The sequence below is a fragment of the Bison bison genome, unplaced genomic scaffold, assembly GCF_000754665.1.
Source record: "Bison bison bison isolate TAMUID 2011002044 unplaced genomic scaffold, Bison_UMD1.0 scf7180017864037, whole genome shotgun sequence".
NCBI lineage: Eukaryota > Metazoa > Chordata > Mammalia > Artiodactyla > Bovidae > Bison > Bison bison.
The window spans coordinates 10,380,148-10,393,297 of NW_011494609.1; the positions used below are offsets into that span (position 1 = coordinate 10,380,148).

Here is a 13,150-nt window from a genome sequence, read left to right on the forward strand (position 1 = left end):
GCGGGGGGCGAGGCCGGCGCGGCGCTCGCGGGAGGCCGGGGAGCAGCAGGGGCATGTGGATACTGGCCCTCTCCTTGTTCCAGAGCTTCGCGAATGGTGAGCCTTTCGGTTTGTGATGAATTTCATTTCTTGGATGGACCGGGTTGTGGGGGGAGTGGATGCATGGACGAAGTCTCTCCCTTTTCCTCCCCCAACAGGGTTGACATTTTCAGGCTTTTATTTTTAAGAAATATTATTTATATTTCTTTGGGGGAGGAGAGGAAGCAATGAAGAGAGACGGGGGAAAAATTGCTCTGTAATCATTTAAAGGCGCTTACCTAGCAAAGTGACAGCTCGAGCTAACTCCTATACTAGCTAGCTGCCTCATTCAGAATAAACCAGGTTTGGTAAGAAGAGAGACGGTAGGATGGCCACTTGGACACCTCACAGCCTCCAAGGTACATGGCATTCCAAGTGCAGGCAGGTGGAAGGGTCATTTCAGAGCGTCTGCCTTCAGATTCTAAGCTTTTTAAGCTTTTAAAACATGTGCTTTAATTCTGCTGCAATTCATCTCCAGCAGCAAGAGAAGCCTTTAAGAAAGATCTGTCCTTCTACCCGCCCCCGCCCCCCCCCCAACCTTCTTGGTACTACAGAGTCCCCACCATCATTTATGTAAAAATATGCACTGATAAGCATTACATCATCTGAAATGTTGACAAATTCTGCAAAACACCTGTATAGTTGCATAAATGAAATCCGTGACTATTGCAAATAGCATTCCTTTCCTTATACCGATCTGATATTTTATCTTGAAATGCTTTCTTCCTGGATATTTGAAAAGCTATTGCTCTTGACTGAGTCAGATCCAATTAGCAAGTGTGACTGCACCTTCAGTCGCCTGTCACCCTGTAAATATGAACTCGCATGTATGAATGGCTTCCTCTCATTTGGGAAGGAGAGGAAATTGTTATCATTTGGCATTGCCTGGGAGTAGCTACAGCTGAAATTCCCATTTCAAATTTCAGAACACAAATCTGCATAAAATGTATGACTTGCTGACAGTTAAAATTAAACCATTAAGCAGACTCCCCTACCCAGAAGGGAGGAAGTGGGAGGGAGGGGGTAGAAGGAAAGAAAATCTCGCCCTTGTGAGAAAATACCAGAAGCCAAGGGGAGGCTGGAAGATTCTCCTGAAAGATGCACAGGGCAGCTCTGAGTGTCAGCTGCATTGAGGTGCATTTTCTTTGCCTACCAGGATAGTACTTTAAAAATCAACACACTGACAGGCCAGGGGAAATGCATAAACTTTGTAAAATTAAGGGGAAAAAAGATGACTAAGAAAAGGGAAGACTGTGAGAAGGGAAGCCTGAAATTAACGTTAAGGAGACTTCACTCTCTAATATCACCTAAAGCAACGTGTTCAAAACTTTCATGTTGAGATTTCCTAGCAGGAAAGAATTGCAACAAGTTCTGACATGACACCCATCTTTCCCAGAGGGCACTATGCCTCCTCTGCAGCCTCGCGGGAATTTACCTAGGGGGATAGATCTGCTGGAGCTAATGTGTGGTGATGCATGAGGAAAGGCGGCCCTTTCTGCTGCTCTGCCAACATGAACTCAGGGAACACAGAGAAATGCTCACATACATGTTTCAGAGCCACAGAGCCCTGATGGCCTGTCTCACCTGTCAGGGCATACACCCCTGGGGTTCCCCAGAAAGGCCTGGGCTCTGGGATGAAACATCATTTCTACCCTATTGGGAAGTATGTATTCCAGGATGAGCAAAGAGGTTGTGCTTCTGATTGTCAGTCAATTGGTATCTGTTCTACAGTTTCATACTTGTACATGACAGAAATAGGTCTGGTGCTGTCTCTGAGACAGAGATGCTGAGATGTGTGACTTTTTTTTTTTGGAATTAGTTTTACTAAAATAATGAGCAAATTGTATAAAACCTCAAATAATCTACTTGGTGGACAATATGTACAAAGGCTATGTAAGTGCATTTATATCGAGTCTTATGAGCCTTATCTTCTTACACCTTTTTCAGGACCCTTAAAATTGATTAATAATCACCATTATTGATACTATAATGAATACACATAGATTTCACAATATGAGACATAGACTGCACATGCAAATGAAAATTTTACTTTGCTGTATTACATGTTGTGATCCAGAAGGATATGGAATCTTCTATATAAAAATGGCCCTCTCTTTATAAATGAGGCATTAAAAAAAAAAAGGCCTGACTGTAGAGCTTTGGACTCTTTCATTTGTGGGGGGAACTAACTTTAAGGAGTTTCAAGGAATGATGTTCAATGCATACTGTGGAAAGGATCATAAAAATATATAGTCATGTCAAAATGAAATAAGAGTCCAGTTTGGAATGATGTTTGTTCATAGGACCATATTTCAAAATGTGAAATTAAATGGTTCTTACCTAACTGAATGAGACTTGAAAAACATTGAGATTTTTTTTTTTTAAATGACTGTCATTTTTTGGCCTACCTTAATTTAAAAAAAAATTCTAAATGTATGTGATAAAAGATCTATGAATTCTAATAACCAGAACCAATTACTACTAGGTCTCAGGCATCAAAATGTCTGACATGATTTAAAAAAAAAAAAGCCTAGTTGTGAAAGATTATGCAGTTTGATATTTTGGGGTACTCATAAAATAAGCCCACAGTGTGTCTGCATGTTAACTATAGACAACAACATTTTTCCTACAGATGTAATGGAATGTACATTTTTTTTTTTTCCTTAATGAAAGCATCATTGCTGAACAGGTTGCAGACAGTATTGGGGGTAAAACAGAGAACAGTCCCTTCATGGGTTAAACCCTTGAATGAATTACCTCACCTGATCAGGTGCAGTCATCATGCTTTAAAGCAGACAACTTGTCCCAAAATGTTCTGGAAATACTCTGAGGGAGCTTCAGCTACAGAGCCAGGGAAGGGGGAGTCCCTATATGTAGATACATCTCACAACCTTGCCTTGGAATGGGATCACACTGCATTGTGTCTTATCACAGTTTCTCTTGGCTTTAACCCTGGGGAGAACATTCTAGTTTACTGTTCTTGTTAGACGCATAGGTGGGCCTTCAGACAAGCAGAATAATGACTAATAAGCAGATTTATTCTGTATAATACATTTTTGCGAGTACCCTTGTGTCTCTGTTGTTAGGTACACATATGTCCCTGACAGCATCTTTTTTCCTGAGCCATGCGGTACGGGGCTTTGCCATTTTCAGGGAGCTTGTGGAGCTTAGAGACAGTGGGTGCTGGGGAGAGAAGGGTGTTTGTCAAAGGGCAAGTGGGCTCTGCAGAGCCTTTCAGCAGCCCCTGTCATCTCCACAGGGAATTATGGACCAAAAACTTGTATTTATTTAAATTTAGGAGCAGGCATTTATGAGTGCAAATTCACCTTCAGGGTTTTAAGTTGATGTTTATTTATGTAAATATGCGGAAATAAGAAAAAAACATGTTACCAGGTGAATAATTCCAGGGCTTCCTCCTCATCTCTCTCTCCCATTTTTATTAAGCAGATTTAAATTCTACCCAAGAATTATACGGTTCAGAAAAATTTTCTAGGTCTCTTGAGCTTGTGTGCCCCTACAAGATGCCCTACGTGGGAAAACAAAATCCCATGCAGACCTTTATTAAATGCCAGCCAGTCCTCCACTTCTTACTGTCTCCTGGATGCCACTTCGGTGTGACTGCAGTTTGGTGCTGCCTCGGAGACTCAGTGACTTACTGGGCAGAATTGGTAGGCCGATCCGGGAAATAATGGTGACCGAGGGGGGAGGGGAAACCAATCTAAATCTCTAATTCCTGGACCTCCAGGTAGCTGTCAGAGTGCTTTATCATTGATGTGTCTGGATGAGATGCAAGGAATATTTCCTAAGGAGACTCAGTGCAATGGGCCCTGAACCTTCATGTAAAGCAGAGAGGGAGAGCGCGCGCGAGAAAAATACATAGGGAAGGTCATTTTATAGGGAGAAACCTAAGACTACAGCAGGAAACTGGAAATTGATGTTGGAAAAAGAAAACGGTGGATCGTCCCAGTGGATGCATTCATAAAATCTACGGCATCCAGATTTCACAAAATGAGCTGAATTCTACGGCTGAGATTATGAATGCGCCTCATAAATAATTAATAGGCAGTGGAAATAATACAGTTAGCATTAGGTAGGGCAGAGTAGTCGGCACGCCCCCGTGCCGGGTCTCAGGGGGGGTCTCGGCGGGGCAGCGGGGAGGCCCGTGGCGCTCGCTGGTGGACGCGGCGTCTGGGCATTTTCGCGGCACCGCCCTGCGCTCACGCGGGCTCCGGGGACTGGCTGCACCGGCGGCCGGGGAAATGGGGAGATGGCGAGGTGGTGCTACCTGCATGTCAACTGTGTCCCTGCCACAGGACACTAGTGGGCGGCAAACCTCACAAGACTGGTGCGGCCGCCTTCAGCCGGGCAGACGCAGGCTCCTCGCCGCCTCCGAGGCGCAGGGCTGAGCGCCGCGGCCGGAGCCTTTCCTCCCCACGGCATCTTAAGTTCGCCTGGTCCAGCCTCAGCGGTCCGGAGTTCAGCCCAACGGGAGCAATCGATGCGCGGGCTACGGCCGCCGCCGGCGAGGCAGGGTCCGCAGTCTTTGTTCCCAACGTTCCCCAGGAGGCCCGTAGCAATCTACTGAAACCCAGGAGGTGCAGAGAAGCAGGGAGGCGGTGTCCGGACTGGGAGGGGGGGCCGCGGAGGGCGCGCTCGCATCCCCCTCCCCTCCGGCTTCGCGGGGGAGCCTGGTCCGCGAGCGCCTCCTGTCGGCGGAGGTGGCCGCTCGGGCGCAGCAGCGCGCCTGATTGGCTGACCTTCCAATGTCATTCCGGAGGCGTCTCCACCGCCGTGTCCCCGCTTCTCCCCTCTCCACCCCGCCTCCGGGTGTTGGGGACAGGGGTGAGCCCGGCACGCCGCTCCTCTGCAGTCCGGCCATCCCTGCTGACCAGGGCTCCGAGCCCAGCACCCCCCCCCGCCCCCACCCCACCTCGCTCCACCAGGCACACTGGGCATCACCTGTTCGCCTGGACCGCGTGTTAACTCTTAACAGTCCAGAGTACCCAGCACAGAAATTCTCATCTTAAATTCTCATCTTATCTCTCCTACCCCTCCCGCATACTTATGTTCTGTTCCTTAATGTTTGCAAAATATGGCAACATTCAGATTTGCATCCCCTTGCTGAATTTACGGGTTAAGTAAGATAAGACATGAGGATGGAAGGTTCCAGCAGCCCACTTGTACCCACTGTGCAGTTCTGAGTTCCTTCGGTCGGTGGCTCACGGTCCACCCTCGCGATGCGAGGGCAGCGCCACCCGGCTGGTGCTGATAACCGGTTTTGGGTTCAGAGGTTAGATAGCATCTGGTCAGGAGGTTCAGAAAGACTGGATTCAGAGACCTGCTCCCCCTCCCCCTCAAAATTAGATTCCTGCATTATGCTGTTTCCTGAAACCTTGGGCATTTCCTTGATAGTGTCTAGGGTAATCTGTAAGTCTTGTTTATTTCGTGCTTGGTTGGCTAGTGTCTGCCTCCCTTACTGGAATGCGAGGCTCCTACCATGTCAGCGTGTGTCCTTAGCACAGAGCGAAGTGCTTGCAGGGTGACTACAAACAGATGTCCATTGACCAACAGAAAGAAGGGAGAGAGTGATGGGCAGAGCTTTCTCCCCTCCTCCGATCCCTCTTCCCTCCCGTCTGCCTCTCTCTAATGCCTCCGTCTGTCCTTCCTTGCTGTCCTTGTTTGCTTCTGCTCTCTCCGCATCTCTAATTCTACTGTATAAGCCACGATGGGAAACGCACTAAAGCAACAGTGTGGATTGCTTGGCTTCTGCCATCTTGTCTGATATACTGACTCCCTGGCTTTAGAAATGTTTATTTTCTAAAACTGCTTCTGGGGCATTTTCTTCTCTTTTCCAAACTGGATTCACATTTGGAATATGGGATAGGACCTCATCACAGTTACATACCAACGATGTAATTACGTTAGGTGCTCTTTGTGACCTGGATTGGGTCAAGTGTCACAGAAAATAAGTCAATAAATGCATCGGACCCCTTGTTCTCAAGTGTACACGGCTAAGTGGCACGATTCAAACATCCTATTCGAGGTTTAAAGCCCTGTCGCATTCTGAAAGCCAGTCAGAAACATCAAACCGACACATAAGTTTCCCTAGGGGTTCCTGGGAATTCATTTCTCCATCAAAGAGCCACCCAGGACATCAAAACGAAGCTCAGCTTCTTAGGCCTTAATCGTCTTTAAAAAAATCACATTACTGTTTTCTTAAGCATTCTATTGATGTATGGGTGTCTGTCTCATCACTGTGTTTTTTTCTTATTTTGGAGCAGAACCAAATGTAAAAGTTGGTTCCTTTGTCAAAGTAACATGAAAGGAATATGATTTAACATTAAAATTGCGATTTGTATTCCAATACAAGAATAAGGTGTCCTGGAGATTACAGTATTTATCATTGTTTGATTTTTTTGGAGATCTGTCTTTATCCTATATTTATCAATATTTATAATTAAAAAAATCATTCATTTGGATTAATTTTGGGTCTTTAAGCCTCCTGTGTTATATAAATACATATCTTGGCGTAATGGAGAGGGATAAATGGGGCTGACAAGAAAGATGATGAGATAAGAAGAGGGAAGAGGCTACTACATAGAGAGAAAGGATGACAGGGATTAATGAATCTTGCCTGCATCCCTATTTAAGTTATTTTTACGCAGAAGACAGTGAGTAAGATTTAAGAGTGAGCAAGCAGTCCTATTTATAGGAAACTGTTTTAAAATGCAGCGGCTGGAAAAGCGAAAGAATTGAAAACGTGAGATCACCTCCATAGGAAATGTGGGCTTCCCTTACCTTGCCAGCACCTTAGAGACTTTTTTTTTCTTTTGGAGGGGAAAGTAAAGCACACCAATCCTTGCAGAAATATTGAGAAATTGCTTTGAACGAGTTCAAAGCATTTCTTGAAATGCTCTCAGGACTTCAGTCCATGTCAGACTTGGGAGGTGGGGGTGGGGAGCCAGTATCTGTATTATTTGGAAACTGAGCTTGGGTAGGTCGGAACAGAGGAATGAAGAGAAGGGAGCATGTTGAACTTGCAAGGCTGCTACAGATGCTTACTTTGCAGTGAGCATCGCCTTTTTTGAAGATGCTCAGCAGCAGAGGATAGAAGAGTGAATCCACATGCATGTTTAAAGGAGAGCGATTAAGAGAAGTGTTCACGTTTAGGATCTTGTGATTATTGCAGGCTCCTCTATGTTAATCAGATATTACATTTTTGAGATTTAAAAAATTGTGGTATATACTCTTCTAATTGGCCAGTCCAGATGGGTTCGGCCGTGTCATGCAGGCTGACTTGATTGACATTAACGTTCCCAGACAAAGACAAATGAACACACTTGCTCTTAGGAATGAAATACTCTTCCTTACTAAGACTGCATTTGTTCTGGGTAGTATTTTGGTTTTACTAGCCCCAAGTATACATTGTTTTCTATTAATGATAGAATCCTTGAATTTGTGTTGAAATGCTGCTGGTTTGTAGATAGGTTGAACATCTGAACAAAAGCCAGAGCTACCCCAGATTATGATACGTGAAAGGCATTATTTTTTTTAATTTTGTGAAGAAATATCTATGCAGTGGGGATATTTTGTAGCCCATCTTCCCAGACTATAGAACAGGCAGGTTTGATGAGGTGATAGAAAGAGGCTTGAATGAATTAATTGCAGATTTTGGTTCATATGAGCCTTGCCTCCTTTGATATTAAAATGGTGAACCAGGGAACAATTTTAAGCTTGGCTTTACAGAAAACTTAAGGAAGCCTTTTTGTTGTTCACTGTGCATTAATATTAATACTAACACAGTGAAGTCAGTTTATAGTTTTTTTTTTCCTGGATACCTGAATCTCAAATTATTGGATGCTTCTGCAAAACAACACTGGTGGTAAATAACACTCAGTGAAGAAGCCGATGACCTCAGGGTCCCCAGGCATCTTCTCCATCCTCATAGACTGAGTGATGAACCAGCCTCTGTGCGTGGCTCCTGGTCCATTGGATGCTGACCGAGATGGCCTATGTCACACGCTGTGGAGCTATGTCGCTTGAAATGGCTGAAGGCAGTGGAGACTCTTACCATTGATTCCTTTTCCTAATATTGAAGAAAGCATTGATTTTTCTCATGAGACCTGTTTTATCACTCATCACAGGGACTTCAGGGCGATGGGTAATTTTTTACAATTATGTTGTAAGAGAAAGGCAAAGCATGAAGATAATTAGAACCATGGCAATTTGCTGTGTTTTTAAATTTTACTTTTTTTTTTTTAATGTATACCTGAGCTCTATTGTGGAAGCCTTTGAGTAAACACACTTTCTCATTAGGGAAACTTGAGACTCATTTCTTCTCTCCACTCTAGCCCCACTGTGGCATGATTTGATCTTGAGTTCCCATAAGATACCCCAAACCCCAAGTCCCAGTCTGCCTAATTACCATGTTTATTTCTTAATATCAGCTGTAGAGCATTTTTAATAACTGATTTGTAGCTGCCAGGGTAGAAATAATGATGCTTTGTAATATTACGTGGGAGACTTCAGGAATGAACTGAAGACCCCAACGGTAACAACCACAACTGACATTATTAGTGAAATGAGCAACTTGACTCCATAGACAGGGCATGGTAGTGTTTTTTATCACCCTTCCTGCACCTTGTCACAGCTGGTTCCTGCAAAGGGTAGCCATTTGTCTAGTTCTTCGGCCAGTGAAAGGAAATGTGTAAAACATATGAAATGCTCTCTAAGGTACAGAATTATTCTTTCATAAATGATTCAAGTTGCTAAAGCCAAAGATGGCAGGTGCCTCTCTGGTACCTTGACATGGGGGCAGAAGATGAGTAGGGTGGTGAATTACCAGTCATGTACGTGCGTATGTTATGACTCACCAAGATCAATAACTATCAAATCTTTGGTGGCTATTGTTTTACAATAGGCTTGGTGGATATTTTTATGTAGAAACGAGGGTAGAAAATTTTTGTTTGACATATTTGTTTGGTGTAATTACTTTGATCAGTAGTTGGTTCATCTATGTCTGATGAGATCTCATATCACTGAGCACCACCCGCTCTGACTTGGAATCACAAGAGACCCCTTCTTCTCCTCCCACCCACACTGCCACATCACTCTGCCACCCCATCAGTGGCGATGGGAAGATGAGAATTCCCTGTAGACCTCTGGGATATCAGGTGCCTGGAGGCCATGGAAGTTAAGGTTTATGGGAAGACCGAGCATACGGAGGAAGGGACTCCCATATCCAGACAGCAGTTTTGTGAGTGGGGAGGAGAGAGCCATGCTGACCGGAAGCCAGTCTGTGGATGCCTTGAACCATGTTCCAGTTTATGGTGCCTCCAGGCCAGGATCAGGGCTACTGGTTCTCAAAGTGCAAGTAGGCTGGGTCAGGGAGGAAGTTTGGACATTTCCTAGATGGTTTTTCTCCCATGAGCCTCTCACAGGAGACTGGTTTGTTGTTATCATGGCTGTTCAGTCACTCAGTCGTGTCCGACTCTGTGACCCCAGGCACTGCAGCACTCCAGGCTTCCCTGTCCTTCGTTGTCTTCCAGAGTTTGCTCGGATTCGTGTCCTTTGAGTCAGTGATGCTATTCAACCATCTCATCCTCTGCCACCCACTTCTCATCCTGCCCTCAGTCTTTCCCAGGGTCTTTTATAATGAGGCGGCTCCCTGAATCATGTGGCCAATGTATTGGAGCTTCAACTTCAGCATCAGCCCTTCCAATATTCAAGGTTGATTTCCATTAGGATTGACTGATTTGATCTCCTTGCAGTCTGCAGTTTGAAAAGCTCCTGAGATCTAACTCTGATATGTGTTTTTGCCATTTTTTTCCCTCCCCCAGGGGACCTTCAGCTTGACTATGTGTAAGGCTCATGTGATCTTTTGTTTAGCTGGTTGTATAGTTTCCAGCTCTGATCACCGGTGGGTCTGGTTCAACAGTTCTGGGGTGTGCAGGCCGAAGTCTCTGTGTTATTATTATCCAGGTGGTGAAACCCAGCTCCAGAAAAGCATGCTTGGGAAGAGACTGCCCAACCCCTGATGGAGGTAGAGGGTCAGTCAGACAATAGCTAGAATGTTGACCTGATAAAGCTTCATGGCCCCCAGTGCACTGTTGGGGAGCTTTGTTTGTGAAGTGATTTACTGAGAGGGCATGCGTATGTGGGGCTGGGGCTTCACTGACTCCCACAAAGATTTGGACAGCTTTGGGGAGAGTTACTCATGGGGGCTGGTAACAGGGAAGACCCTGAGTAGAGGGACTTGTGATCCCAAAGAGGGACTTCTAATTTAGATGCTGGTAGCTTGAGAATCCAGGCGGCACTAGTGGTAAAGAACCTGCCTGGCAATGCAGGAGAGGTAAGAGATGTAGGTTTGATCCCAGGGTCAGGAAAATCCCCTGGAGGAGGAAATGGCAACCCACTCCAGTATTTTTACCTGAAGAATCTCATGGACAGAGGCACCTTGCAGGCTACAGTCCATGGGAGTTACAGAGTCAAACACAGCTTAGCATACACGCAGCTTGAGAATCATCTGTATATATATATCTACTGACTGCTTCTTTGTATCCAAATGTGTATATGTGTGTATACGCATGTACATAATTTTTTCCTTATTGTTTTAGCATATTTGATATCCAGGTTTATTGCTAGCATGTGCTATGCTGATGGACTTGGTTCTATTGGTGTTTTCTCATACTGACCCTTCTTTGCTAGCAGCTGGAGTCCTGGCAGAGAAACCTTTTGAGCCTAAATGTAACTGCATTCAATGATCTCCCAGCAAGAGATCAATGGTGGGAAACCATTGGGGTTATCATATTGAAAAAGCTTAAGAGATGTGCCAGGGCCAGACAGATTTGGGTCTGTTTGCAGCTTGAGATTCTGCCTGTGCCAACCTGGGAACATCACACATGCCTTCTTTCCCATATCAGGGCACAGAAACTCCTTCCAAAGCCAGGAGTAAGGGACTTGGGGATCGTTTGCTCATTGGGGTTTTCTTGACCTCTGCTCCCTTCTTTTAGGTAAATGACCCCAAGTGGACTGTGTTTGTCATATGAAGTATTGTCATTAATGCTGGGTTGTCATAAAAAGAGAAAATGGTACATAAGGACATATATTCATTTTAGACCTTGTCATGTGTATGATAAAATTGAGGACAGTTATTAGTGGCAGAATAATCTTTTCAAAACTCCATGTCCTTGATTTTTTAATTAAAATAGACATGAACGTGTGCTGGAGAGAGGCCTCAATTCAGAACCTTTAAAAATAAATTTTTGTGTCCTGAGATCTTATTTTAGATAATATTAAAAATAACTTTCCCTCCTAGGCATCTGAAACAAGTTGGATGTTATAAACCTTGGGCAATTTTATTGTGATTCATGATAGAAATTATTCTTTCAGAGCGGCTGTTTTGATTTTTAGCTTTAGAAGAAAAGCAGTATGAAAGACATTGTGGGCTGAAAAAGTGTAATTTCTGCTTACTCATAAGTCCCTGAATTAGGGTAGACACTGCTTCTGTGCAACAAAGGGCCCCCGCACCTCTGTTCCTTTAAAAAGGAGGGAGGGCTTTGGGTTCAGAAGTCACAAGCTCTGCCAAGGGAGTTCATAGAAGAAGGTATCTGTTTAAAATAGCTCACAATTCCTCTCTGATTTGGAGTTTTCACAGCCTCCACAGCTTAGACAGACTGCTCTCTTTTAAATTTTGTGCAGATGAGGTCAACCTTTTTCCATGTCTCCTCCATGGAAAAGGTCATAAATATTTCTATCATCAAGTTTAATAACTTTCAAGAGATTTCTCGAGTAATTGTAAATGGTTGAATACTTTCTTTAGGAAAATTTAAATGACAGATGGTGTGACTCAGATTTATTATTAAAACAAATCACCTTAACCCATAGGAGGTGTTTATTGCAGGCTTTAATAAGTGTTGAGTGTTTCTCCCTTAGGCTTCTAACATCTCTCCATAAGAATAAACATGATTAGGTACCATCCGACTAATGGCCAAGGCAGTGCAATGAATCTATTGTAAGTGGAGATGCATTTGCAAGAACTGGAGGGGCCTTCTGTATTTATTCACTCATAATCATTTTCACCTCTCTCTAGCCCTCCTTAGATACTGGGAGCAAATAATCAGGGCTTTCATGCATACAGTGAGAATGTAGAAAGAAAGTGATATTTCCCTGGGGTCTAGGGGCCTTTCCTGTCTCTGTTGATTAACTAAGTCACAGGTGGTTTGCCCTAACATCAATGAGTGGGGTACACTGCTCTGGTCCCCCAGCTGCTCAGGACACACTGAAGTCCGAAAGCAAGGAATGGTGTTCTTTCAGCCTGGGAGGGTCCCCCACGGGGTTGCCTGTAGAAGCCTGCTGTTTATTTCTAGAGATCCCTGGATGGGGAGAGGCTGGTATTTATAATTATTTTTTCCAAATTGCACAAGAATAGGTGTTATGAGTTATTATAAAACTCTAACCAGAGACAGCAGATATCAACTGCATGGAATTCTGTGGAATTTTTATTTTAGGCTCATTATTTTGGGCAGATGGGAATAAAAGACTCCTTCCCTCCTCTTATGATTTGATCATTTTTAATGCTCCTGACAAATTGTGTTCTTGAGTTAAATCAGCATTCTAACCAGCGCAGTGTCACCCTCTCGGGGATATTGGGCAAAATCTGGAAACACTTTGAGTTGTCACAACTCTGGGGAGAAGGGAATGCCCCTGGCATCCGGTGGGTAGGCAGTGCCCTACAGTGGACAGGACTGCCTGCCCCACCCCCATGACAAATAATTGTCCGGCCCAAGATGTCAACATGCTGAAGTTGAGGAACACTAAGTTAAATAGTTTGGAGCCTTGCCTACAATGCAATATTGGTTTTGTGCTTTCTATGGATGCTAGGGCTTCCCAGGTGGCTCAGTGGTTATGAAGCCCCCTGTCGATGCAGGAGAACCGGGTGTGATCCCTGGGTTGGGAAAATCCCCTGGAGGAGGGCATTCTAACCCAGTCCAGTATTCTTGCCTGGAGAAGCCCATGGCCAGAGGAGCCTGGCAGGCTACAGTCCATAGGGTCATAGAGTCAGACATGACTA

The 13,150-nt window shown here is 44.5% G+C and overlaps 1 protein-coding gene across 1 annotated transcript in view; it reads left to right on the forward strand.

The window, feature by feature from the left end:
- Positions 1 to 13,150, forward strand: part of DSCAM (Down syndrome cell adhesion molecule) — an 853,542-nt gene that overhangs the window by 558 nt on the left and 839,834 nt on the right. Inside the window, exon 2 of the mRNA XM_010835014.1 lies at positions 13 to 96. Within this exon, the coding sequence (XP_010833316.1) occupies positions 13 to 96 (84 nt within the window). The remainder of the gene's footprint in view (positions 1 to 12; positions 97 to 13,150) is intronic.